The sequence below is a fragment of the Ilyonectria robusta genome (assembly GCF_021365365.1).
Source record: "Ilyonectria robusta strain PMI_751 chromosome Unknown BGZ61scaffold_16, whole genome shotgun sequence".
Classification (NCBI taxonomy): Eukaryota; Fungi; Ascomycota; class Sordariomycetes; order Hypocreales; family Nectriaceae; genus Ilyonectria; species Ilyonectria robusta.
Genome location: NW_025764450.1, coordinates 918,907 through 945,007, shown reverse-complemented (window position 1 = coordinate 945,007; position 26,101 = coordinate 918,907). Strand labels below are relative to the sequence as shown.

Below are 26,101 nucleotides of genomic sequence, written 5' to 3'. Positions count from 1 at the left end.
TAGTGGAGTTGCTCATTGAACGACCATATGTGTAATACCAACGACACGGGGAGACTAATTACGTCCGGAATATTGACCTCCTATATCGTCAAAATAATCCATCTTATATACAATAATATCAGCAAAACAACTGCAAGTGGTAACTTGACATGACCCGAATATGAGTGGATTGGCTACAACAAAAGTAATGGCGGCGTCTAGGGTAAAACGGCTTGTAATTTCATGGCCATATCCCTTAACAGCGATGAAAATAAACTTGGAAAGATGCTGGAGCAGCTCCTTGTACCCCTGGTCATGCTGAATAACCCCCGGTATCAGACCGGGAAGCTAACGGTCCGGAACAATGCCGCGTCCCCAGCCATGGCGAATTGGCGATATATGACGTTACCAGAGGCATTAAGAAGGACGTCATATCCTCAAAATTTTCAGCCAGCTCGTTGTTGACGCTAGATGACTTTTATCTCGACCTACGACGTCATACTGGGTATGATCTGTCGGTCCGGGACCCGCCCCGCCGCTTCCGCAGCCTAGGCCCAGTTTAGCTGAATCGAATGGACCGAGATGCCACCGCTCACCGAGAGTGGCCTTACCGAGGAGTTGGGAATGTTGTTGATAGTAGACTCCCCAGGTTCAAGTTTGAAAAAGTGAATAAATTGATCCTGGATCTCCCAGAAAAAGGCTCATTCAAAAGGTCAGTGGAACTATGAATTTAGCGTAACAAATAACATGTCGTCGCGTCGCCAGCTCTTCGTAAAGGCGAACTTCAACCCACAGACCTCGGCGGCTCCATGGTCGTATAGTGGACCACACGGCTCAGCTCCACTGCAACAACCAAACATGTCCAACAGCACAGAACGTGCTATGATAAGAGAATGGGGGTGCTAAGGCAAGTCATGGTATCGGAAAACTCGTAACTGATAAGTACAAGTTTCTCACCCAGCCTGCTCCTGTTTATCTCCTGTAACTCAAACAACCACCATGTCGAACTATCTTCCATCCTTTTCAGCGCCATCCTCAAGGCCTACGTCGCCTCTAGGCGCACCGGGCTCACCATTTGCTTCTCGACCCACAAGCTTCTTTGCTGGCTCACGGGCTAACTCGTGGGTTGGCGGTCCGTCCCGGAAGAACTCGACTGCTGTCCCTTCAGTCGTCCCCTCGAGAGCGAATAGTACATGGAGCAAGGAACATTCTGACCCTGAGACGACGGACGTGGAGGGCGTCGTCAATAATAACAGGGAAAAAGCTCAGCCCAGTGCTGGACGGATCGTGGGCGGGAAACATGTCGACAGCAGCAACGAAGACGTCGACTCCGACTGCGGCCCCATCACGACGGTCGATATCGATATGCCTCTCACACTAACAGAGGTGGTACATGAAGGTGGGAAGGAATACATTGTTCTAGGGTTTGCCACGGGCGACAAGGAGAACCCATTCAACTGGAACCCATGGTACAAGCGGTCCATCTCGACCATTCTCAATCTGATGACCCTATTCATCGGCCTCGCAACCACAGCGTACAGCTCTGGCATCAGAAGCATGGTTGAGGATCTCGAAGCATCAAACATCCAAGGCCAACTGGGTCTCTTCACCTTCAACATCAGCTGCGCCGTAGCGCCCATGGTTCTAGCCCCCTTCTGCGAGCTGGTTGGCCGCAAAGTCGTCTACGCAACCTCCTTCTTCTGCTTCTCGCTATTATTCATCGGCTTGGCACTCGCCCAGAACATTCAAACCATCATCGGCCTTCGACTTCTGCTTGGTCTTTTTGGCTGTGTCGGCACGATCCTCGTCGGAGGTACATTCGACGACATGTACGAGCCTCACCACCGCGGTCGTCCCATGGCCATGTTCAGCTACGTCGCCATCTTCGGCACAGTTGCTGCGCCCATCTACGCCGGCTTCATCGACCAAGCCCTCGGGTGGCGCTGGATCGAGGGCATCCAAGGCCTCGCCAACGTTCCCCTCCTCCTCCTCATCATCTTCTACTTCCCCGAGACGCGCGGCGGCGTTGCACTCCATAAGCGGGCTAAAGCTCTGCGAAAGGCTACGGGCGACGAGCGGTATGTTTCGGCTGGCGATATTCTGACGCCGAGTCTCGAGTCCATGTTGAAGGCTAGTTCAGTCAAGGCTATTCACATGTTGGTGACGGAGCCAGTTGTCTTTGCCTTTGGCCTTTGGATCGCCTTCTGCTGGGCTGTTGTCTTCCTCTTTCTCTCAGTGATTCCCATCACATTCACCGAGAACCACGGATGGTCTGAAGGCGTCAGCGGTCTTCCGTATATCTCGCTGTGCGTGGGCACCACACTGGGATGGATGGCTCATCATCTCCAAATGCGCAAGTTCGATCGCCTGGTCGCGGATCCCAACGTCAAGGTAACTCCCGAGGCCCGTCTTTACGGAGCCATGTACGGTGCCGTTTTCCTTCCCATCGGCCTCTTCATATACAGTTTCACACAGTACTCGTTCCTGTCGTGGGTCGGCCCCGTCATTGGACTCGCGCCCATTGCGTTTGGAGTCTACTTTGTGTTTGAGAGCACGTATAGCTACACGGCGGACTGTTATGGCGAGAGCGCTTCCTCGGCCATTGCTGGCCAGGGATTGATGAGGAACACGTTGGGTGCTGTCACGCCCTTGTTTGCAAATGCTTTCTTTCATAATGTCGGGAGCCAGTATGCTGGATTGATTCTGGCATTGCTGGGTACGGGGTTGAGTCTGATTCCATTTGTCATGTTCAAGTATGGGCACAAGCTCAGGGCTCGCAGCAAGCTTGCGCAGGAGATTTGAAGGCTCTACTCTCTCAAACATAGATCATATAGCAGCGATCTGGATAACATTAGAGTAAACAAAAATCACATCGTTGAATCAAGAAAGAATACATGACCAATGCAGCTATTTTAGTAGAATATGGCCAAGATCTACTTAATAGTGAGGGTACTCACACTGGCCCCTTGAGTGTCCACGAGTATGTTGCAAACGAGGTCGGCGCAGATGAAGATGTAACAGTGGCTTGATGGGGGTTCCATGCGAGCGAGCCGGGCAATGACTACGTTGCGTATGCCGATATGCTCCTCGACATCAAAACTGTACCAGAAGCTACGAGGACTTCTCTACCCTTGGAGCCTCTCACGATGTGCCCTACGCCTTCTGGGATTTCGGGGGGGGGGGGCTCCGCGCAATGCAGGGGAGCCCCTGGCCGTCAATCATTCGCCAAACTTCGCCCCTTATCATCCAGCCCACTCTACAAGTCGGGACAGATGCAATGGCACTTGCTGCTCGTGCGTTTCTGATAAGGGAGTAGCTTGGCTGAAGGCGAACGACAGCCTTCATTTGTCACGGGCAAGGACCTCGAAAGGTACCTGGGGAGATGGTTAAATGTTCAATTCTCCTTGAATAAGCTCAAAAACGAATGCGAAATGAACCGCCAAAAATATGTAATTAGATTCAGAATAGGAAGTGTAAGTGAGTTAAAACCTTCCAAGAGTCAATGGCCTGATCATCTCCCTTTACGGCACCATGGATATTTGGGCTAGGGGACACGCGGTTTCCACTAGCCAGTTCAAGGCTGGATTCTATCTTCGGAGCTTCGGCTTTAGGAATGATTTAGGGGACTAAACTACATATAAAATTGCCTGCGGATACTATCGACGATATGCCGCCTTCTCAATGGCCCGCGAGTGCGCACTACTGCCGGCGGAAAGCCAATGTCTCAGTTGACATTCAGAAGATCAGGATTTGACGTCATTCAATATTTGATAGCTTAAATACCTTGCTGCCTCGACACTTACGTCGACCAATGCTTATTCATTCTCCTCAACTACGATGGGGTCCTTAATTCCCAAGAACGAATTCACCTTCCCACTGGCACCCAACGACTATGCGCCTGCGCCAGTGGCCCTTCCTTGTCAGAATGGCAACACCTGTGGAAAGTCTGGGATCTCGTCACTACCAAGATGATCCCACCTGATGTCCTGATGGAGCAGCCGATTCCATTACGCAACCCTCTCCTCTTCTATATCGGACACATCCCGACCTTGTGAGTATTTGATAGCCTTGGTGAACGTAGGACACTGAACAAAGTTCCCAGCGAGGACATTCATCTAGCCAGGGCGACTGACAGCGCGCCCACTGAGCCAGCGTACTATCATACTATGTTTGAACGGGGGATTGACCCAGATATTGATAACCCCTCGATATGCCATGATCACAGCGAGCTTCCAGACGTATTTCCACCGTTGGAAGAGATTCTGATGTATTGTGAGCGAGTCAGAATGCGCATCAGAAGTCTCCACGAGACAGGAAAGGCGTGTGTAAATCGCTGCGCTGGCCGGGCACTTTGGATTGGTTTCGAGCACGAGGGTAGGCCTGCATGATGCGGATTGAGGGAGGGCGTGACGCTGACGGAATAAAAGCCCTTCACGTCGAAACCTTTCTCTTCATGACCATACAAAGTCCCAACATTCGACCCCCTCCTGAAATCCCCAAGCCTGATTTTGATATGCTCGCGGAAAAAGCCGCCAGGCACCGCGTTAAAAATGAATGGTTCCGCATCCCACGGCAGACCTTGACCATTGGATTTCATGATCCCGAGACAGACACAGGGCCTGATCGTTTCTTTGCTTGGGATAATGAACGTGAGCCTTACGACACACAGGTGCATCGCTTCGAGACACAAGGTAGACCAGTCAGCAACGGTGAGTATGCAGACTATTTAATCACTACTAAGCAGTCGGAGATCCCAGCTACCTGGAGCCGAACAGCGAACTCGAGACATCGCGGTGATGATTATGGCAGCTTCATCTCTGGTCACAGCGTCAAGACTGTCTGGGGCCATATACCTTTAGGTCAGGCGTTAGACTGGCCTGTTATGGCGTCGTTCAACCTGGTACAGGGATATGCGCGGTGGGCTGGTGCTCGTCTTCCGTCTCTGCACGAACTTCGAAGCATTCACGAATACGCTGAGCAACGGGGCAAGGGCCGTCCCAACAGCAAAGTCGACAAAACACCTCATACGGATCCTCGCGCGTTGTTCGTTGATCTTATGGGAACGAGCTCGGGGTTCAGAAACTTCCACCCGGTTTCAATTACGCACATCAAGGCAGTTTGTGGATTGGGCAACACGGGAGGCGCGGCGGAGTGGACGAGTAATCTTTTCCAGTCGCAACCTGGGTTCAAGCCGATGGATATCTACCCTGGCTACAGTGGTGAGTCTCCAGCTCTGTAATGAGTGGCTGTACACCCATCCGTATTCAGTCCTCACTAACGTAGCACACTCAGCGGATTTTATGGATGGCAAACACATCGCCATCGTTGGGGGAAGCTGGGCCTTGCATCCTCGTCTTGCGGGACAAAAGAGCTTGTGAGTCTGTCTTTTATATTTCCCCGTATGTCGCCTACTAACGCTTATTCCCAGCTTGAACTGGTGGCAAAGGGGGTATGCCTGGCCATGGGTAACATTTCGACTTGTGAGAGATATTGAGTAGGTGTTGATTTGCAACCTCCATTTTCACCCTCTACAACCTACAGCTTGTTGATATCCTCTCTGTAAGCATAATGCAACTTCAACCTCTGTTGCAACTCCACGCGTCATCATCGGACGTTATCTCTAAGCTAGCGTTGCCAAGCTTCGCCGAGAAGCTTAGCCTAGGAGCCAACGCTCCTCTGTAAACATCATTGGATAGTCTAGCATCTCAAGCCAAGAACACCAAGCATGCCAAGCACCGAATTCTCCTAGGCATCGTCATTTTCTTGTAGAGTAATCAAGGTCATAGCGGCTGGGACAATGAAGACCCGCATATTTTTCGTTCTGCAGCAATTAAATCCTGCCTGAAAGTCATCTTTCATTACTCGTAGCTGAATTTAGTCAAGACCTTGGCGTACAAGTGCTGACGTATCCAAGTCTTGGTATCGCGCGGACAAAAGAGTAGCCAAAAGGCAGACAGGCACCATGGCTGTTTCTCTTCATATCTCGAGCAAACTCTACCCGCATCCTCTCTTGGTTGCTCTTTCATCCCTTTTTACGTCGTCATGGCGCAAGACCGTCGCCAATCGTTCATAGCAGAACACCCCGTCCGCTCCTCCAAAAACGTGCAATACCTCGACGATGACGAAATCAACAAGTTCATCGACGACCTTGACCACAATGGTGATGGGAACATAGACTACAGCGAATTGGAACGAAAACTCGACCACGCGCACCATGAGCTGGCTGTCAATAATAACTCCCACCCTAACGATGACCAAGCCCGACACTCCTTCTTACGTAGCATGATGGGATCCAACGCCCAACAAGTTCCCCGAGACGAGTTCGCACTCCTTGTGCGCAGCTGGAAGATCCCTTCGCTTCAACAAGCCACCAAGGCGGAGAAGGAAGAAAGGAGATACTTCAAACATCTCCCCGGCTGGCGAAGAATCCGCGCCTACTGGGCCGTCCACGCGGCCGAAGTTGGCTTCATAGGTCTCGTCGTCTCGATGCAGTTGGCCTTTGGCATCTGGCAGCTCGTCAAGTATCAGACCACGGGGCAGTATCGCGCTGCTTTTGGCTGGGGCGTTGTCATGGCCAAGACGTGTGCGGGTGCTCTATATCCGACCTTCTTCTTTCTCATCCTCAGCATGTCGCGCTACTTTTCCACTTGGCTGCGCAGGTCGTATCATATCTCACGTTTCTTCAACTGGGATCTGTCACAGGGGTTTCATATTCGCATCTCTTGCGTTGCCATTCTCCTCGCTACGCTGCATGCTCTTGGCCACCTCACGGGTTCTTTCGTCCACGGCAGTGACCCTGCCAACCAAGACGCCGTTGCCAGCATGCTCGGTCCAGATATGGTTCCCCGTCCTTATATCGAATACGTACGATCACTTCCCGGTTTTACTGGAATTACTGCTCTCGGACTTTTCTACCTGCTGTGCTTGCTGAGCATGCCTCAAGTGCGTAGGTGGAACTACGAGGTCTTCCAGCTTGGGCATCTACTCATGTTTCCCATCATTGGCCTGATGATGGCTCATGGCACTGCTGCACTGCTCCAGTGGCCCATGTTTGGCTATTTCCTCTCCTTTCCGACTCTGTTGGTATTGGTTGAGCGAGTAGTTCGCATTTTTCTTGGCTTCCATCCCATCAAAGCTAGCATGAAGGTGTTGGACGCAGACACGGTCGAGATCACGGCCACGATACCTAGCGAACGTCTCTGGAAATACAAAGCTGGCCAGTACATCTTCCTCCAAGTCCCCAAAATCAGCTTCTTCCAATGGCACCCATTTACTGTATCTTTCTGCCGTGGAAACAGAATGATGGTGCACATCAAGACCGACGGCGACTGGACTGGCAGGTTGCGTAAACTGGGAGGAGAATCCGGAGAGTGTCAGATTGATGTCGGCATCAACGGGCCTTTTGGTGCCCCGGCGCAGCGCTTCTACGACTTCAATCACACGGTTATTATCGGTGGAGGCATTGGTGTGACCCCATTCTCGGGCATTCTTGCGGATCTACAGTACAATGATGATCTAGATCGTGGTGGTCCTGGGCATAGAAGTCAGGTCCATCGCTGCGACTCGGATGCTACGGCCGCGGCTTCACACTATACATCCAACACCAACAACCAAACTAAAGTCGAAGACCAACAGAGAAGCGACAGCGATGAGAAGACGAACAAAGAGAGCAAAGACATTCAGAAAGGAAGCAAGAACGTAAACGGCCAAAGACAACCCAGCAAATTCGATGCTGTCGGTCCGGACCTCATCAACGAGCAGCGAAAGCCTCAAGCCGACGACTTCCACACCTTCGCCGAAAACTATCGCCGCGTTGACTTCCACTGGATGGTCCGCGACCGCAACTATCTCCAATGGCTGTCCGACCTTCTCAACGAAGTCTCTCTCAGTCAAGAGTGGCACCGGACACACGAAGAACACCCATGCCTCGACATCCGCATCAACACACACGTCACTGCTAAAAAGAAGGAGATTTCTACGCACGTCTACCGTTGGCTGCTTGAGATGCACCGCACTGAGGAGCACCCGGCCTCTCCACTTACGGGATTGCTGAACCCCACGCATTTTGGGCGGCCGGATTTTGATCTGGTCCTTGATGAACATTACGAGGAGATGCTCAAATTTCGAGCAAGTAAGAGGCGATCGACGACGAAAACGCAGGATTCACGGGTTGAGAATAGCAGAGACGATGACGAGGAATTGAAAGTCGGCGTCTTCTACTGCGGTGCGCCTGTTGTGGGCGAGATCTTGGCGGATAAGTGTAGAGAGCTGACGACAAGAGGTCGGCATGACGGGAGTAAGATTGAGTATCACTTTATGATTGAGGTGTTCGGATAGGTTATACATTTGTTTGTCCCATTGGATTCTTCTCGTCACTAAACATGAACATTTTTTTGCTCATTCAAGTTTGCATTGATGTCAACCAATTTTAATTGTGGTATTAGCTACATACACATCGAGTAAGGTTGCAATAATTCCTAATTCTAGCACAATGACTTGCATCTTACAGCACCTACAATCAACGAGCGGCGCCTAGTCTGGAAGATTAATGAAACTTGGTTCTGTGTTGTAGCGAGCTATGCCCTTTGATCCTCCAGGTCCTCAGTTTGTTGGGCAGAAAAGGTTTTACCCTAACTCGTTGATGATATCTGATTACAGCCAAGTAAAGGTAGCTCGCGTCAATAAGCCAATAAGTAGGCGGTAGGAAGATAGCATTCCTAGTGTAGAAGAAACTACTTTGTTTCCTCTTTATTATCCTTATTTTATCCTTCCTTATCCTCCTTCTCCTTCACAGGCTTCTTTGAAGGACAATTCTTGTTTTTGCATTCGGAGGTCTTCAGCTCGCCCCCGATTTTCTTCTTCTCCCTCAGTTCGACGCATTCTGCACTTAGCTTGTACTCGAAGCCCCGAGCGTCTCGTAGCTCCTGTCTCAACTTGTACCGGGCGCATTCCTTTATGTCGATGGGGACCTTGTATGTGCAGTATCTGCATTGGAACCAGACCCAGGAGCACATGGTGTAGTAGTCAGCCAGATACTTGCTGATAGGGAAACGACTGGTAGTTGGGTTATGACGGATACTGCTTTCGTGAGCTTAGTCGGCCTGCCTGGAGAAAGCGGATCCTTCTAGATCTATAAAGATATTTATAGGCGACAGCGCATGATCAAAATCCCTTTTTATGAGCAATTTCGCTCATTTCTTGCATTGCGTTGCATCACTCATAGACATGTGTTGTCATCCACCCACCTTGTTGCCTCCGGCGTAGGTAGTCTCTGAATCAAAAACAGGGCAGCTAAATGACGGCCATCACTAAAAAAGCAAGCCCTGGTCAACTTAATCACCTCAAAACGTTGTTCGTAGATCCGATGCCTCGATTATATTGACTTTCGAGGGTATTGAAGTGGTTACATGAAATAGAGAGATTGCCCAGCTCCGGTACTTGGATAATGGCCCGGACAGTCTAATGTTTGAAGTGATTGTTTTTATTCCTCCTAAACTATACAATTTTCTAGGACTCTGCACAGTGACGAACGCACTCTTGCATCAAAGAAGTGTCAACATACTAGAAGTACGATCCCTCAACCAAGAAACCAACGGTGAACTAGGTCTTTTAGCGTGCTTTCGTGTTTAATGCAAATGGTTGGGAGTTCTTACCTTGACATGTTGGAGAATATGCTCAAAGCTCAACGTGGCAATAGTATCCTGAGCCGAGTGGATATACGGGCTCGAATCTGGCATGTTCTCGTCACACACGTAGGCAGCAGGGAATCCAGCCGAGTTTGCAGATGCACTAGATCCGAATGGTCAGCCATTACCAAAGGTTAAGAATCGTACCGGAGGTAGACTTACTGGTCACTGCATCCGTATCCACACTCATCAGTCAAAAGCGGCAGGTCAGAGTAGACAGGAACCAGCTTCATGACAAAGTTTGTCAAAGTCGAATCGACATAGTCAGTATACACAGCAATCACATTGTTCGGCGAGTAACCAGTCATGTCTTGGTTGACGACAGCAAGAACATTCACACCAGAGGAAACATATGACTGCATGACGTCGCGGCTACCGAGCAGACCGCCCTCTTCACCGCTGTAGAAGTGGAATTCCAGGGTGTTCTTTGGCGCGTACTTTGCCTCAGCGAGGATTCGCAGGGCCTCGAGGATCACCACCACTCCCTAGGATGCGTTAGCTGGTCATCGCGAGTATTCCGGAGAGAAGTGCACATACAGAAGCGTTGTCGTCAGCTCCAGGAGCGCGCCCGCTTGTCGTGCTACCAATGCTATCATAATGGGCGCTGACAATAACCACGCCACTCGAAGTTCCTGGGATCTTGGCAATAACACTAGGCTGGTTGTAACTATGCGTAAAGCGCGACACCGTGATGGCGGAATTGGACGAGCTGACGCTCACGACAGTGTTGTACATCCACGTCGCACTAGTAGCAGCATAGGAGCCCCGATAGTAGCGGTTGTAGAAGTCGGCCATGGCATTGGCCCAGGTTCTGAGATTGGCAATGTTCGCCTTGGCGATCAGGGGGTTTGCCACAGATTGGTGCGAGGGAGCCGAAGGAATCGCTTGCAGCGTGACTGTGTCGTCAGCCAGGCGGCCTTGGCTGTTGAGGCGGAAGTTCTCAAGCTCCTGGACGTTTTATCAGCCATGTTTCTGCAGAGGTTGAACTGCGGTGGTTCTTACAAGGGTATCGGTGATGTCGACAAAGCCGATCTTCTTGGAGATCAGCTGGTCAAACTTCTCCTCCTCCGTTAACCAAACTCCCGGGTCCTCCTCGCTTGTCTTGACCAGGCGCAGGCCCTTTTCGCGAGCCTTTAGCGTGTCTCGGCGAGTCGGTAGCGAGCCGGGGTGCGACTCGATGGCACCAGCAATAGCATAGCCGGCGCCCAAGAGGAGCGCAAGAGTTTCAAGCTTGACCATGACTGCAATTGATACAATTGGCTAAGGAACTGCTAGCAAGAAGCATACGGATATGCTTAATTAGTCGTGGGGGCGCATGTTATATAATGACTACAAGAATGCAGTAGCAATTCGTGATCTGGGACATGGTTGGTGGCTTTATTTTTATACATCTAGTTGCCTTTAGGTAGGTGGTAACAACCTGGTGGCTTCATTTCTACGTATCAAGCTACCTTTAGGTAGGTGGTAATAACGCCGTTGTATGCGGAGTGGGCAGAATGGCGCTGCAGTGATAACAAAAGTTCGCGGTCATTCTAAAAGAGGCAGCCGGATTCGTTTTTTCGTCTTGGCAATTGTTTCAGTTCCGCAAATCGTCAAGGGGTCCGCCAATGAAAGAGACGATTGACAGTAGGGTCTCCGGGAATTGAACATGACCAATCGGGACATGGACTATAAAGGAATAAGATCAACGATAGATAAGTTAAGTTTTATCATTCTATCGTCGTGTTCCTTTAAGCGCCGGGGGCTCCGTAGATTCTGACAAGGCGTTCAACAACTCGCGCTCCTAACAGTAGCTGGGAAATCCTGAGCCCACTTAGGGTTTGCGTGTGAGGAAAATCTCTCGAATGTGATTGGTGCTTTCTGCTAGATAAATCATCCGATATTGCCAGAGTGCAGTATAGACCCAGATATGCAATGTACTATGCTTTTAGCCTGACAGCAAAAATCTGACAGATATGAGTCCTAATACTCCGCGAACCGTCTCCACACAAATTCGCCCCCGAAAAAATATGTATTATAAGGGATGTCTAGCTAATTTATCTACCTGTTCCTCTCTAGGACTCTCCAGTGGTTCCACTGGTTCTAATAGCGTCTCTAATAACGTCTCTATCTTTCGCAACACATCATCTAGTCGAAATGGCTTTGACAATACATCATCCATCCCACTTTGCAAAGCAGTCTGAACCTGCTCATCCCTCACATTAGCTGTCGCAGCAATGACGGGAACATGCTTTAAAATGGCGCCAGAGCTCTGCATCTTCCTTATCTCACGGACACACGTCAAGCCGTCCATGTTGGGCATCTCAAGATCCATCAGAATTACAGATAAGCCAGAGCCATTCTTCTGGCAGAAATGCGTCTGCTTGAGAAATTCCAGTGCTTCGATGCCGTCGTTGGTAGCGCTGACGGAGCATCCGGCCTTTTTGAGTTGGTTGACCAAGACTTTCTGGTTGATGAGGTTGTCTTCCACCACGTGGACGATCAAGTCGCGAGGATTGAATCCTCGGCTTGCTTTTGTCTCAAAAACCGGTTGTTCTTCAGTTGGTGCCCGAGAAATTGGCGGCCGCAGACTGGCCGCTTTGGTTGCAGGAGCCGGTACAGCTGGAGGGACCTCAATCAGTAGTAACTGAGAAGGACCCTCCTGCATTGGTTCACTTGACCGCCGAGCCTGGACATAGAAACCAAAGTGACTCCCTTGGCCAGCGACAGATGCCACGCCAATTTTGCCGCCGTGCAGTTCCGCCAGGCGCTTAGAAATGAAGAGGCCGAGGCCACTGCCTCCGTACTTGGCGTGGGTTCGCGGAGAAGCTTGTTTGAAACGTTGGAACAGGAGCTGCCTTTCTTCCTCTGATAAACCACACCCAGTATCTTTAACACTGAAGCGCATATATAGAACTTCTCCAGATCCCCAGTCTTCTGAAGCAATAACATTGCTCGTGCCTGACTTGGTAGGGATATATTGAAACCCTGGAATTATCGTGCCATCGGGGGGTTCCCCAGATGCGCCTACCAGGACGGTGATATTACGCGTATCTGACGAAGCTGTGAACTTGATTGCATTCGTCATGAGGTTGATGAGGATCTGTAGAACCCGGCTGGGGTCCATGTTCACCCAATCCACCCCCATTTGCTCGAATTCTGGGTCTATTTCAAGCGTCAGTTTGATATCCCTGGCTTGTACCTCGGACTCGAACATCTTCAGGACGCGCTGCAGTATGACCTCGGGCTGACAGGCCACCGGGGTAATTAGGAGTAGGTTGGAGTCGAGTTTTGAGATGGTCAGAATGTCGTCCACGATGGACTTTTGGTGCTGGACGCAGAGCACAATCGTCTGCGCAGCATCCACACAAGCTTCGATGACCGCTTGTGAGGGAGATGCGCCGCTGCTGCTACAAGGCCCCAGCGACAACGAGATGTCATCTGCGCACTGCAAGATTGCGCTGAGGGGGTTCCTCATCTCGTGCGAGGTGATGTCGATGAACTCGTTTTGCTGGCGTCGTGTCTCTTCGGCTTCGAGCAGTTGCCGCTTTTGCAACCCTTGAGCCCACTTCAAGTGTGAGATATCCGTGATGGAGCCCATGACAGATCTCACGGCGCCCGTCGTCGAAAGTTCAACATGTGCCGTGAATAAAACCCACGCGTCAATGGACTCGTCGTGTGAGTTGAAATGGCTTTCGGCTCCCTTCTTGAGTCGCAGCTCGCCCGACCACGGGAGAAGTTCTGTTGTCAAGCGCTGCCAGCCGTCTTCCATTGTTTTCGCACTGGTTTCCGAGATAAAGTCGACCCAGGACATTTCGGACTGCGTGTCCCTCGTGTGGCCCGTCATTTCGTAAAAGCGGTCGTTGGCCTCGCGCAGGACACCCTCGGGATTGATGAGAAACATGCCCAACGGCGACAGCTCCGTCATTCGCCGCAGACGACTTGCCTGCAAGTTCAATTTCTGAGTCAACTCTTCGTTTTCCAAAGCCGCTGCTTCTACAGCATCTCTACTCCGTCGAGTCTCTTCTTCAAAGAGGATGGTGGATGCCAACGATGTCGCTAGCTGGCGGTTGACGAGAGTGGCAAAAGACTTGTCTTGCTCGTCGTATTGCCTGCGGGGATTGACTCCCAGCACAAGAAACGCCAGGACCGCATCTCCGTTGGTCGGTCGAACTGGGAAAATAACGGCTTCGCGACAAGGATCTCCGAATCCCCGCCAGTTGATGCCATCGAGCAACTCCTGGGGCAATGTGCCGTCTCTCGCATGCAGAAGGGTGGGCTCTCGGGTCCGCATGGCTTCTCGGAATGACGGCACAAAGCCTTCGTAGCTTCGCTTCAGATCGATTTGTGTCGGAGCAGCGGCATGGCCTTCGGGCACACCCAGGGTTCCCTCGAGACGGCATGACTTGTTGGAGATTGAACTCCGGGAGGAAGTCGATGAGAGATCCCCATCTTCTGCATCTCCCACCGAGTAGAGGAGGGCGAAGGGAACATCGCGGTGGTTTTCCTCCAGGCCTTGCAGGACCAGTTGCCAAAAGCTCGCAACCGTAGTCGCCTTGGTGAGCGAATCGCCGAGCTTGTTGATGGTCTTCATGCGTCGCTGGCTCAGCACCATTTCAGTCGTCTCAAACGGTGCGTTGTAGAAGCCAACAATATGCTCAGTCCCGCCGTATAGAGGAGTCAATGACCAGGTGACGGTCACTTCTTCCAGGAACCCGCGCCTGAAGAAGGAAATGTTGTCGTGCTGTATCTGAAAGGAGACTCCCGTGCGAGCTACTTCAGCAAACGTCGGCCCAAGTCCGTCCCAAAGTTCCGCCCATGGGCCTGAAGCCCCCGTTCCCATCATGGTCGGGTGTTTGTTGCCAGCAATGTCACGAGCGTAGGCCTCGTTGTAGAGCATCGTCAGCTCGCTGCCCCAGAAGATGCTGGCCGGGTGAGGATTGTTCATGCAGAGGTTTGCGACCTGGCGTAGTTCTGGCGTCCATTTCTCCATCGGACCCAGCGGAGTTGATGCCCAGTCAACACTCCGAGCAATCTCGATGTGAGGTGATAGTATTCCTCTGGGCCTGGTGACGGTCCAGTCAACAACAGCCTTTTCAGGTCTTCCAAGGACAACTGATCCGCTCGACGAGCTTCGCCCAATATCTGAAGAACTTGTCTTGGATATCTGCCGACCCCATGTTGTCCTGGTTGATGGGGGCTGCCTGTAGGACACAGCCAGTGTTGTGCCAGTTGCGCTGCTCCCCTCGACAATCGGTTCGGCCAAATTTGACTCGGCAATTGTACCAACCCTCGTCTGCCCCGGCTCTGCACTATTCGACTTGCGACGGCGGGACTTGCGAGGTTCCCTTGTCGCTTCGTGGAGTGCGCTGGGCGACAGATTGTGACGAGGGATATCAGCCCTCCACGCTCGATTGCCGCTGATCAGCCTCCATCTTTTAGAGACGGTGGAGCCGGTCCAGAGAAGATCCTTGTACAAACACGAGAGGGGGAATATGTCCTTTGAGTCGTCCTGCGTAGTTATTCCTGTGGCCCAGCTCTGGAAAGCCCCGTACGGAACGGAATCCGCCTCGTCGTCTATTGGATCTGTCCCTTCGTTGCCACAAACAGCGTCAAGCAAACGCTCGTGCAGTCGGAGAGCAACATTGCAAAAGACTGGGCGAATGGCTTTGAGACCTTGCGGCAATTCCTCATCAGGGTCGAGATCAACAATAAAGGTGGGACGAGAATCTGCATCGAGAACGTCTGTGATGTTAATCGTACTCAAAACGCCCGCAATCAGAGACTCCATAGTCCATTCTCCCGCCGCTTTGGTGGCGAGAGAAGCGTGGTGAGGCGTTTGATTGTGTCAAAGGCAAAGCAGCAGCCCTTTACCCATGTGAGGGAGGGCTGATGACGTTGACGACTACAGGGATCAGTCCGTGGGTCGATTAAACCTGATTGTCTACGGGCCTGCCAATTCGGACTAGGCTAGATTATGGATATTGATGCGGTTGGTACAGGGTAGCGGAGGTTTTATTTTTCGATTCCAACACAAACAACATCACGCGACGTTCTAGAAAAGCAATTCTGAACTAAAATAAGCCTGCCTAGAGCCATATATCCAGGTGTTGCAAAAATTGAGACTCCAAGTTACTGGTGTAAGGTTACTCTGCTCACATCCGCGTTGCTTATAAACTTGGGTGGAAAGTGACTGGAGATCTTAGCGTAGTGCCATATCCGTCCCGAATAATTGTTTGATAATATTCCAGGGCAGTAAAACCCGTATAAAAGAGCCTTGAGTGGATTTCTAGCTTCTCCTCAAGTGTAGGAAATTTTAGGAAGGAGATGTGATATATGGTTTAGAGTCCTGTCAGGAGTCTTAGCCCAATAATCGACTGCGGAATTAATTGCACCGCTGGGTTCAAGACTGCTGTCAAAGCGGGCGAGAAAAAGGGATGGCAAAAATCAAAGGGCATCTAGTTTTGAGGCCATGATAGTAAAAATACCGATTTACCCAATACGAGGCGATATTGATCTCTGCGTGCCTTGTCCAGATCGGCGCTAGGAGACATAAGCAAGAACAAGATGGCGCTAGTTATCAGACTAACTCGTCAGACGTGCCGAGGATAAAATTTCAGCTTCAGCCTGTCGCAATGCCAATTGATCCGTCGGTTTACACTTCAATTGGACAACTGGAGCGCACTGATGGTAAAAAAAACAGGATTATTGGCAAAAAAGTGATTCCGCCCGGGCTCGAACCGGGGACCTTCTCGGTGTTAACGAGATGCCATAACCAGCTAGACCACGGAACCAACTGATCTCTCAGCGAGTAATCACTGGTGATTGTGGAATGCGGCAGAAAATAATCAGCTTAAGAGCAGTTGCGTGCGATTCCCAGCAGCCTCAACTGAATGTAGACGTTCAAGTCGGAGGAATGATCAAGGTATTGTGTAAGTTAGGCGGATATACAAATAGCCTTTAAATACAGTACCACAAAACTTGCCTATTCTCCGAACCAGCCCTTCGATATTTCATTAGCCATAATTTGGACATAGATCGAACCGAGCAACATTGCTGGGCTTGTCCGTCCGCCGTACTCATGCTTCTAATGATCCCTTCGTGCGGCCAGATATGATTTGTCCCAATTGAAACATTACCTTGTGCCTTGAATCCTTCATGCTCGATAGGAGTTATTAGAATGTATTGATTCCCTGTTATTCGCCCAGTTAAATTTCAAGTGTTTACGAATCAATAAAGGACGACTCACTCTCCAACGACACTCAATCTCGATCCACTCAGTCTCGAGCTACTCCGCTTCTGCAGCTTTGCTCTCTGTGGGACCGGCGTGGGTTCCGCTTCACCATCCGCACCACCGAGATTGATAGGTCGTCCTGTCGCCTTGCTGAGGAAATTTCCTAGTTTGCTGCGACTTGACTGTCTCCCTCTCTCGTTTGTATTTGCACCACCACTTACGCTCCAGCTCGATCCTGAGGTATCGTCGAATGGAACTTGATACAACGGAGGCGTTAGTGGTCCACCGCCTTGGTGCCAGGGGTTTGGTTGTTGTTGTTCCGGTTGTTTTTGAGGAGGGTGTTCGTCCGGATGGTAAAACCGTTGGTTTTCAATCTCGTATCGGCCCGCGTCGATGGTTCGTTGGTTCTTTTCCATGGCTTGTTGATTGCCAAAACGTCGGTCGACGGTCGAGTTGAGAGTTCCACGAAGAGTCTCACCAGCGCCCTGAGTAAGAGAAATTAGTATCGAGGGTCTTTCTTACGTTGTTGCGGGAACTCACATGGATGCCAGCTGCGGCCTGCTTCAAATTATGAATCGTGGATTGCTGTCTCAGGCCGCCACTAGGCTGCGTCTTCTGCTGCTGCTTCGGAGGGTTAACGTAGGTGTGATTTTGCGGAAAACCTGTCGCAGTTGTCTGTGCTGGTACGTTTGATGGTTGCGAAATGTTCGCTGTAGACGTATCGTGATTCGTGTCAACCGCCCTGGGCTGTCGTGCGAGGGGATGGACCATGGAACCATCGAGGGAATTCCGATTGGCGTTGCGTTCAGGAATCGCAGGAACATTGGAATTCGTCACTGGATTGACTGGACTCGGTAGGGAGTTTGGATCGCGCGGAGGGATGATTCGATTTCCCGGAGTTTCTACACTCTGTCGACGAACCGGTGGATAATGAGTGTCTGTGGTCTGGTCTGTCGGAGATACAGGTAGCTGGTCATCTCCCATTGACTCATTGGGCGGAGTAGCAGGTGGAGGCGTGATTGTATCTTTCTGATTGCTCGTCGTCGGTAGCTCGGCGGGCTGTCGCGGCTCTTCAACGGTCGCTGTCGTGCCATTGGAATTGGTGACGGTTGTCGTAGTCGTAGTAGTCGTCGTCGTGGTTGTAATGGTTTGGCCCGTATTGGGATTTGTGACAGTCTCCTGCTTGATGGGAGGACTCGTGTGCGACAGAGGATCATCCGACCTGGACTGGTTCTCTGTGTCGCTGCTGCGTTCCTTGTCAAATACATTGGGACTCTTGGACGTCGACGTGCTGCTGTCGGCCTCCGTCTTCAACGAGTTGTTCGGCTCGTTTGTTCCGTACGTAGAATCCAAAGACGAGCTCTCGGGCACTGGCGCTTCTCCGCTTTTGCGCTTGTCCTTGTGGGAGCCGAATATCTTCCATTTGGAGCGCTTCTCCTCGTCCTTACTCGGGTGGTCTGGTAGCGACATGGGCGTAGTGTGGGAGTCCTGAAGGACAATGGAATATCGTCACTGGCGAAGTTGGAGCAATTGACGGTTTCACAGGTGGAGAGGATAACCGGTAGAGACGGAGGATCACCGTAGAAAGCTATGCTCCTTGTCAACGCAATCCTATGACGCTGATGAGGTCATTGTACCGCCACATCTGCAGACAATTGAGAATCAAGACTTGAGATGCTACGCCACAGTGCTTCCTATTCGGGCTTGGAGGAGGAGTGATCGTCATACTTGATCATCTGCGGGGAGCTCTCAGCCACATGCTAGCTCCGGTTTCCGCTGCCTCTGAGATGACATCAATCACATCGAAACATGTCTCCATGACGGTGTACAATGCATCACTTGGGAAATAGCGAGAATAGTAACTTGTTCAATTAACCGCTGAGCTAAAAGTATAGCATATACCAGATATTACTATAGCCAGGGTTAATTGGGTCCATAATCTAACATAACTCACAATTCCCACCATCCTCTCTACGCTCGAAAGGTCAAAAAATTGAGATAGATGGCTTGAATTACTGATAAAAAGGACAGGTGAAGCTGATCCGCACCAGCGTATACTGACTACCTACTCAGACCTCAAGACACTTCAGCGCCTGCATCCGCTTATCAGCAAGCAACAACAGCCTCTCGATCGGAACCTTGCCACCGTCCTTCAGCGAGAGCAACTGCGCCGACTTGATCAGATTCTTGATCTCGCGCCCATTCAGCTTCAACTCGGCCAGCTTCTCCAGCGACGCATCCGACACGTCAAACTTGTGCCGTCCCGCGCGCTCAATAAAATTCTCCCACACCTGGCGACGCGCCGCACTGGTGAGGTTGTGGTACGGGAGGAAGAGGTCCACGCGTGACTGGAAGGCGTGGTCGATACTGGAGATGCGGTTGGTGGTGAGGAAGAGAATGCCCTGGTAGTACTCTAGTTTGGTGAGGAAGATGGATACCAGCTCGTTACGCGCTAGGGACTCGCTGGTACGCTCGCCGAGAAATACATCGGCTTCGTCGAGGAGGAGCATGGCGTTCCACATTCGACAAAGCTCCAGGGCGCGTTCAAGAGCAGCTTCTACCTCGGCCGGCTGGATGCCCAGGTCGCCCGCACCCATAGAGTACAACGGCACTCGCGATCTCTCCGCCACAGCCTCGGCCGTGAACGTCTTGCCAACTCCAGGCGGCCCAAACATCAGAATAATCAGCCCGCGGCCCTTGTCGGGGATGAAGTCATCAAAGTCCGACGTAGACGGGCTCTTGTTCTCGACAAACGCCCAAGCAAGCTCCTTCTCTCCACCAGGAAGGACAAGCTTCTCGAATGCCTCATCGTTCCACATCATCTCCTTCAAGTCCGCGATGTGCAGCTCGCAGAATTCCTTCGATTTGAGGTCGAATCCCTTGACCCAGGGTGTAGTCATGAGCATCTCCTCTTCGGTCAGCGGCGTCAGATCCTCTGTCCGTTCCGCTGGACCCTTCGCAGCTGTGACAGTTTCGACGGATGTGACGGTGAACCTGGATTGGTACCCCGCCCAGGTCATACATGCGTCGTTTTCTCTAGTCTGGGGCTCATCTGAATCATCGTCGACTTTGTTGCTGAGGGGTCGCAGCTTCGGCTTGACCATGTTGCAGATGTGGTAGTATGCATATGCGTCGACGCATACTTTTCCAGCCACCTAGAAGTGCGTTAGACGAGTAGATTTAGCATGGTGAAGACCACTTACTGGTCGCTGCTGAGACTCCTCCCCCTCGAGCAAGATCTTGGTTCCATTCGCCGCCATCAAATGGTAGCCACGAATGCTCTCAAACTTGCGTCCTCTCTCAATCATCTCGGCCTTGATCTTGGCAGCGTCATTGGAGAACGAGAGTGGGTAGACGGGGAGCCCGGTGACTCGCCTGAAGCCCTCAAACTCCCATATGGTGAGAGTGGTCGTCGCCCAACCACACGTCTCGCCGTTCCAGTCCACGTATTCCATGTCGATAGCCCACCGCTGGGGAGCGCCGGGGTCCGCACGTCGCTTCTTGTATTTGACTACCCTGCAGATGGTGTCTATGCCGTAAAACTTGGTGACGACGATGGAACTTGGGGAGAAGATCTGCCAAATGTTGTTGAAACTGATCTGGCCGGTCTTCTTAGTCTGGGCGAGCGAGAGGACAGAGGAAGCCAGGATGGGTGTCAGGAACGCCAACAATGCTGAGGACGCGTTCTTCATGGGTCCTGGGGTCGCCGTGCCGTGGTAATCCTTGAAAGTCTGCCAACGATGAACCAAGGGCATAAATGGAGGCTCAAAGGTCCAGTCCTGGAGCTCTAGGTCGAGATCTTGATACTTGGCAAGCACTGCGCTAAGAACGTCCCGCATGGCAGGATCGTGCACAATGATGGAATCAGTGACCCAGCGATTTTTTACCAAGGCGTGCCGATGGATGATTGGGATGGAGGCGCATCGCTTGGCCAAAGCCGACTCTTCATCGTCGACATTGTCGAATTCGCTCCAACGGATTTGGCAGGAATTGAACCCGCACTGGTGCTTATACCAGTTGCTGATGAGGGTCGACGAAGAGTATCCCAGCTTAGAGGCCTCATCGGCACCGGTGCTGTTCATGGCCAGTGGCTTGATGTCGACACCTTGGAGCACCTGGGTGAACTCCTCGTCTGAGCCCACGAGTATGATTTGACCGTCATCGGAATCCGAGTTTGTCCCGTAGCCTCTGTTGTCCGCACGAGAGCTGCGGGCTGTAAGTATGTTTAGCATGGAAGTGTGCGAGGCCAAGCGTGATTACCATTGGTTATCTAAGGAGGGGATTGGTAGAACGAACATGTAGATCTGCTTCTGGCCATTGGGATGATGGGTACGTGAGAGCGGCGTGGAGGTGTGTTCTCGACGGCTGATGGACGGAATTGATTTGATGGAAGCTAATGGACTAGAACAGTCTGAACTGTGAAATAGTAATAAAGATGGCGAGGCCTGCAGAGCTGTTATATCCATCAGGATTTTGCCTTTTCCAAGATCTAGCTTTTCCAGCAGATCTAGCTTTTTCAAGACGCAGTTGTTACCTGAAGCTCATTGAGGTATTGGGAAAGGTAACCAGTTGCACTAGAAACCTTAGTCTGTCTGAGTGTACTGTTGATCTTTGAATGGACTGGGTATATGATCTGTATTGTTATTGTTGGGTTTTTCTTTTTACTGTTGAGCTTCTAGTCCCCCCTCCGGGTATGTGTATTAGGGCACCCTAACCTCTTGGTATTAGGGCACCATAACCTCTTGGTAATGAAGATGGAAATCACACAGGCCAGGCGCCCAGTTCCTTATATGTCTGTATGCATGTCAGGAACGTCACACAAAGCCGGAGAAACAGTCAAGCCACAAGGCATGGGCGCCCAAGCAACCCAGGCATCATGTATTGGCCGGTTTTGAGCTGTTGGTGCATCGTGAATATCTGCACGATGAATGACTCTTATGGCCCCCGCTGTAAGCCAATGTTTCTTCCCAGGCAGCAAGGCCCCGCAGAGCTGCATGATGCACCACGGTGTTTTGGTTGCCTCGTTGCATTTTTTGCTTCTGGCGTTAATGTGTTGGCCCGCAGTGCTGAGACATGTTGTGGATGTATAGTGCATTTCCGGTAAAGTATTGTGTATTTACGTTGCGTGCATTTCATCTTGGTGTGTCAACGCATGCGTGTATACCATGCACCGTGTTTCTCACCACTCACTTCCGAGCGCAATGCCATGTCGTTGTCTCGTAGTTCCATAAAGAAATTGCATTGAATAAGCCACAGTACAGTATTCCTTACTATGCTCTAATCTAGCTGATAATCCCCTCAATGATATCCTTCAATTCGGCATCGGTCAAGGTCTGGATGCCCAAAAGGTCGTTGTCATCCTTGTCCCAATGTGCTGCATTCCCCGGACGTGTGAGGGCCTTCTTAATAAAGGCAACATAATCGTCCAACTCCGCCTCTCCCTTGTAGAGCCTGTCCGTCGCCAGCTGGACTCTGGACTCCACGTCCAAAGTCGTGATTTGCCAACCGTCAGCACCTACTACCTCCTGACAGAGCTTCAACAGTTGCTTCTGTGACAAATTGGTGTCACTAATCTGTATGATATTCTTGCCAACTGTCTGGCCTCGGACGACCTGGATCACAACCTTTGCGATTGTCGACAAAGTGGTCAGACTCATCACTGCATCACCCCCGTCCCAGAGCTCTGCCTTCTTATTTCTTGGGTCGATTAGCCATCCATTCAAGCCCCAGTCCAAGAATGCACCGACTCGAATCAAAGTGTACTCGATCTTCCCACTCAAGCGGAGCTGTTCGACATACTCATCCACCTCTGCCTTAGGCCCAAAGGTTGGTATGGTTCTCAACACTGGATCGAGGAAGTTCGCTCCGAACTCCGAGGGTATGAAATGGCCCACGCCACCAGCGACACATCCGTCAATGAGGCTTTTTTGTATGCCAAGTGCATGAGACGGAAGAGTCGATATACAATGCGTGATTGCCGTAAGTGCGGATGCAATTGACGATGCTGAAGAGTAGTCGACTACCTTGACGACGACATTCGGAGCCTCAAGCACGTTCTGAGGGACACTGGACCTTTCACGAGTCAAAACGGTGACTCGCATTGGTGGCTGCGCTTTGACAAGCGCATCAAGGATGGCAGGGCCAAGATTGCCGGTGGCCTACGCCATATTAGCATAGTATGGATGAAGCAAAGGAACAGAAAACCTACCCCGGCAATGGCAACAGAAGGAGTAGCCATGAGGGATGTGTGAATACTAATGTCTGGATGGTATTGTATGGAGAGAGGGGAGGCTGGTTGATTTGTCCGCTTATGAGAAAGGAGCGGCATCAATTTATATTTGGTAATGGATGGATATTCTTTCCTATAGCTTGCCGTTATAGGCACTACCCGACCCTGAGAGAACAATACCGTCGGATGGAGATAATGCATAGCTCCGGACTGTCTTGTAAACGCGAGGACCGAATGTTCGAAATTGGGTTTAACATGTCTGGCCGTATTGTTGCGGCCGGCGGGCAGTACTCGGCGAGGAGGTTGATTTGATTAGGTCAAACTTTAAGAAGGTACGGAGGAAAGCTCTACATCGGACGCGAGTTTCTGCTTCCCATTCTCGGCACCCATGGAGTTAAAGTCCTTAATTCCGAGCGTTAAGTAGCAAGGCCGAGGCGCATAACTATCAGATCGCGTGGGTCCACCGGTAGCCAACAACCTCTAGCAAATTGATGCCCTCCCGTAAATTAGCTTCATTTATCGGTCTATCAAGCGTCAGGCAGAATCTCGAGCATAATCGTGATCTGGTCAAGAAGGCGTGTATATCTTGGTTTACTACCTCTTGAGCCCTAGATATACTACGGTGCGGTCGAAAGAGGATATGAGTCTGTCTTAGGACGACAGCATTATCGATGATTACAACACGAGCACCACCGCACTTCGCTAGCCACGCAGGGAGTGCACTCGACCGTACCTTAAGGGTCAGGATAGGAGAGTATCAGTCACAAGCTGGCAGTTAATCCTAACCTCCTCTAACGGAACTCTCCCGCTAGGGATGAGAAAAATCCTTTTCTGCACCTGCCAACTAAAACATGTGAAAGGCCTTCATATACCAACACAATCACCCCCCGTTTCACCTCGCAAGGTAGAGCATTTTTACGTGAAGCGATTTGCTTCGCTCTCCGTTTTTAGTTAAAAGGTAGACCTCGACAAGCATGTCAGTATACATAATTGCTCAACTTTCAGGTCCTGCTAACTTATTGAGGTCTAATCTATTCGCGTACGCTTGAGGAGAACTTTGTCAGCCCGCCCAAACAATCCTAGTGACAAAGGCAGGGGCACCAATGCCAACGCAAAAACAGCCTGGAAGATGACGAAGTTTGTCAGATTCCGAGGTATATGGGCGTCCTGTCCTGCTTTCATCGCGTTGCCAAGTAGGATGAAGCAGCCACCAAGTAGCTGTCCAACGGCCCAGGCAATAGTGCTTGTGATCTCGGGACCGACGGGATAGGAAAGCTCCGTCAGAACCTCGAGGACGACGGGGACAATGGCAAGTGATGCAACACCCAAGACACCAAGAAGAGCGTATAATGCACCGACCTCTCTAGACGTTGGCACCCATATCAAGGCCAAGTAGCAAAGCGCTCCAAGAACCACGCCACATTTGACTACGAGCAGATACTTCTTGTTTCGGTCGACGATGGGTGCCACAATACCAGAGGCTATCAACCCTAAAACGATAAGCAAACCCCCGCCGATGCCGGCCTCGGTGTCAGAAAAGCCATACGGCTTGACGATCTGGTTGATGAGAGTGGTTGTGGCGACGAAGAAGCCAGTGAAGACCCAGAAAGGGATAATGATGAGGAAGAACTCGAGCGAGGTGATCAATCTGCGCAAAGACTCTAGAATTGGGAGTCGCATTGTGACACCAGATGGAGCTGGAGGAGTGGGGGGCGCCTCTGGTATGAAGAAGCCGGGGAGTGCGACTGCTGACGACTGAAATAGTTAGATCCTTTGAGGTTGAATAATTGACGAGACACGTAAGATGCGAAGACGAGGGTTAACGCACAATAATGGACACATATAAGACCATGGAAGCAACGTCGGCGGACTTGCTCACCCAGAAGGGATTAACAACTTGGCCAACTGCTGCTCCCATCGGATTAGCCAAGCTCATAACCGCCGTAGCTGTTACTCGCCCCGAGGTTGTGAACCAGGTTTCTGAAAATCGCGTCGGAGCGCTCAGAACGAGCGATTGCGCCATACCGAGTAGAGCCTGGCCGACGGCGACGACAGCGACTTTGTTGCTGGTTGAGGAGGAGGATCCGGCATATCGAATCCAGTTGCCGATTATGAGCAAGCTGCTGCCGGTGATGATGGTCGGACGTAGCCCCCAATCCAGTAAGCGTATCGTAACAAATGTCATGGCAAAGTTGGCGAAGACAAAGATGCTGCTTAGCCAGTTTATGGTAGATTCGTCAACGCGATAGAATTCAGCTGCATCTGAGACGACGGGTGAAAATGTGAGCCACTAGAGGTGTAACCAGCGGTCAGTCATGACCCATAGTCAAGTTTATTTGGAAAAATATCAAATTCCGGCCGGTGAAGGTACTCCACGCCCCTAGAGATGATGTTGCTCACCATGCTCGCAAGAAGAAACATACCGCCCAGCTAACCATCATGTTTAGCAGTGTCAATACCCCAAGCCCGAGCCAACGCATCTTATATGTCCTATACTGCTCTTGGACACTGCCTTGGTCGATAGACGCGCCCGAGTCTTGCCCGAGACGCGGGGTGAATGTCACATAGCTCTTGGAGGTGGCGCTTTTGGTCATGTCTGTAGTAGCGTCCGTACTGACTGCACCAACTTGGAGTTCGGCATGCTGGGGGGCGTCCTGAGTCATGTTTGGGCGTGTTTGCAGGATATCACGGCGGGGTGTGTGTTTTGCCAGGTAGATAATATTAGACACCTGGGATGAGACGGTACTAGACTCTCGGATGAGCGGTTAGGCAGAGAGATGCGCTTAACGTAGGAGCACAATCGATATATATTGTATGGCTACAGGCTGGTCAACGTAGTCTACCGGTATATCCTCCGGCAGTTGGCCTCCCAATTGAATTATGAAACCGACATGACGTATGGAGTTGAGCTATAGCCACTAACACCGTTGTCGTACTCTTCTTATCTCGCGCTATTCCCCGGTGAGAAAGGAGGCTCGGCTTCGGCGTCCGCGG

At 51.1% G+C, this 26,101-nt stretch overlaps 9 protein-coding genes and 1 non-coding gene across 10 annotated transcripts; 3 read left to right on the top strand and 7 right to left on the bottom strand.

Annotated features, from left to right (window-relative positions):
• The first annotated feature begins 917 nt into the window (after positions 1-917).
• On the top strand, positions 918-2,873 carry BGZ61DRAFT_456247 (major facilitator superfamily domain-containing protein). The gene has a single exon (XM_046246485.1). The coding sequence runs from the start codon at positions 979-981 to the stop codon at positions 2,779-2,781; it is 1,803 nt and encodes a 600-aa protein (XP_046101674.1). The 5' UTR covers positions 918-978; the 3' UTR covers positions 2,782-2,873.
• A 1,074-nt stretch (positions 2,874-3,947) lies between these two features.
• BGZ61DRAFT_535167 (C-type lectin protein) lies at positions 3,948-5,477 on the top strand (the record flags this gene model as incomplete). Its single annotated transcript, XM_046254239.1, has 5 exons — positions 3,948-4,030; positions 4,082-4,353; positions 4,407-5,198; positions 5,272-5,353; positions 5,408-5,477. The coding sequence occupies 5 exons, from the start codon at positions 3,948-3,950 to the stop codon at positions 5,475-5,477; spliced, it is 1,299 nt and encodes a 432-aa protein (XP_046101673.1).
• A 544-nt stretch (positions 5,478-6,021) lies between these two features.
• BGZ61DRAFT_357863 (FAD-binding domain-containing protein) lies at positions 6,022-8,316 on the top strand (the record flags this gene model as incomplete). Its single annotated transcript, XM_046240915.1, has 2 exons — positions 6,022-7,522; positions 7,646-8,316. The coding sequence occupies 2 exons, from the start codon at positions 6,022-6,024 to the stop codon at positions 8,314-8,316; spliced, it is 2,172 nt and encodes a 723-aa protein (XP_046101672.1).
• Positions 8,317-9,471: 1,155 nt separating this feature from the next.
• BGZ61DRAFT_425069 (uncharacterized protein) lies at positions 9,472-10,904 on the bottom strand (the record flags this gene model as incomplete). The annotated part of the gene is made up of 5 exons (XM_046243633.1): positions 9,472-9,579; positions 9,633-9,768; positions 9,828-10,150; positions 10,203-10,613; positions 10,668-10,904. 5 exons carry the CDS (start codon positions 10,902-10,904, stop codon positions 9,541-9,543), a joined length of 1,146 nt encoding a protein of 381 aa, XP_046101671.1. The 3' UTR covers positions 9,472-9,540.
• A 739-nt stretch (positions 10,905-11,643) lies between these two features.
• Positions 11,644-15,489, bottom strand: BGZ61DRAFT_456245 (uncharacterized protein). Its single transcript, XM_046246484.1, has one exon. It carries the CDS (start codon positions 15,433-15,435, stop codon positions 11,680-11,682), a length of 3,756 nt encoding a protein of 1,251 aa, XP_046101670.1. The 5' UTR covers positions 15,436-15,489; the 3' UTR covers positions 11,644-11,679.
• Positions 15,490-16,364: 875 nt separating this feature from the next.
• BGZ61DRAFT_t153 lies at positions 16,365-16,438 on the bottom strand. The gene has a single exon. It is a non-coding gene; the product is annotated as a tRNA-Val (tRNA).
• A 191-nt stretch (positions 16,439-16,629) lies between these two features.
• On the bottom strand, positions 16,630-18,414 carry BGZ61DRAFT_590471 (uncharacterized protein; the record flags this gene model as incomplete). Its single annotated transcript, XM_046256633.1, has 3 exons — positions 17,419-18,414; positions 17,100-17,363; positions 16,630-16,647 (listed from the first exon to the last, which is right to left on the bottom strand). Exons 1-3 carry the CDS (start codon positions 18,346-18,348, stop codon positions 16,630-16,632), a joined length of 1,212 nt encoding a protein of 403 aa, XP_046101669.1. The 5' UTR covers positions 18,349-18,414.
• A 533-nt stretch (positions 18,415-18,947) lies between these two features.
• Positions 18,948-21,110, bottom strand: BGZ61DRAFT_507865 (uncharacterized protein; the record flags this gene model as incomplete). Its single annotated transcript, XM_046251929.1, has 3 exons — positions 18,948-20,033; positions 20,082-20,879; positions 20,994-21,110. The coding sequence occupies 3 exons, from the start codon at positions 21,108-21,110 to the stop codon at positions 18,948-18,950; spliced, it is 2,001 nt and encodes a 666-aa protein (XP_046101668.1).
• A 1,050-nt stretch (positions 21,111-22,160) lies between these two features.
• BGZ61DRAFT_535162 (uncharacterized protein) lies at positions 22,161-23,116 on the bottom strand (the record flags this gene model as incomplete). Its single annotated transcript, XM_046254238.1, has 2 exons — positions 22,161-23,036; positions 23,087-23,116. 2 exons carry the CDS (start codon positions 23,114-23,116, stop codon positions 22,161-22,163), a joined length of 906 nt encoding a protein of 301 aa, XP_046101667.1.
• A 1,017-nt stretch (positions 23,117-24,133) lies between these two features.
• BGZ61DRAFT_480770 (major facilitator superfamily domain-containing protein) lies at positions 24,134-25,770 on the bottom strand (the record flags this gene model as incomplete). Its single annotated transcript, XM_046249237.1, has 3 exons — positions 24,134-24,862; positions 24,936-25,397; positions 25,531-25,770. The coding sequence occupies 3 exons, from the start codon at positions 25,768-25,770 to the stop codon at positions 24,134-24,136; spliced, it is 1,431 nt and encodes a 476-aa protein (XP_046101666.1).
• Positions 25,771-26,101: the final 331 nt, after the last annotated feature.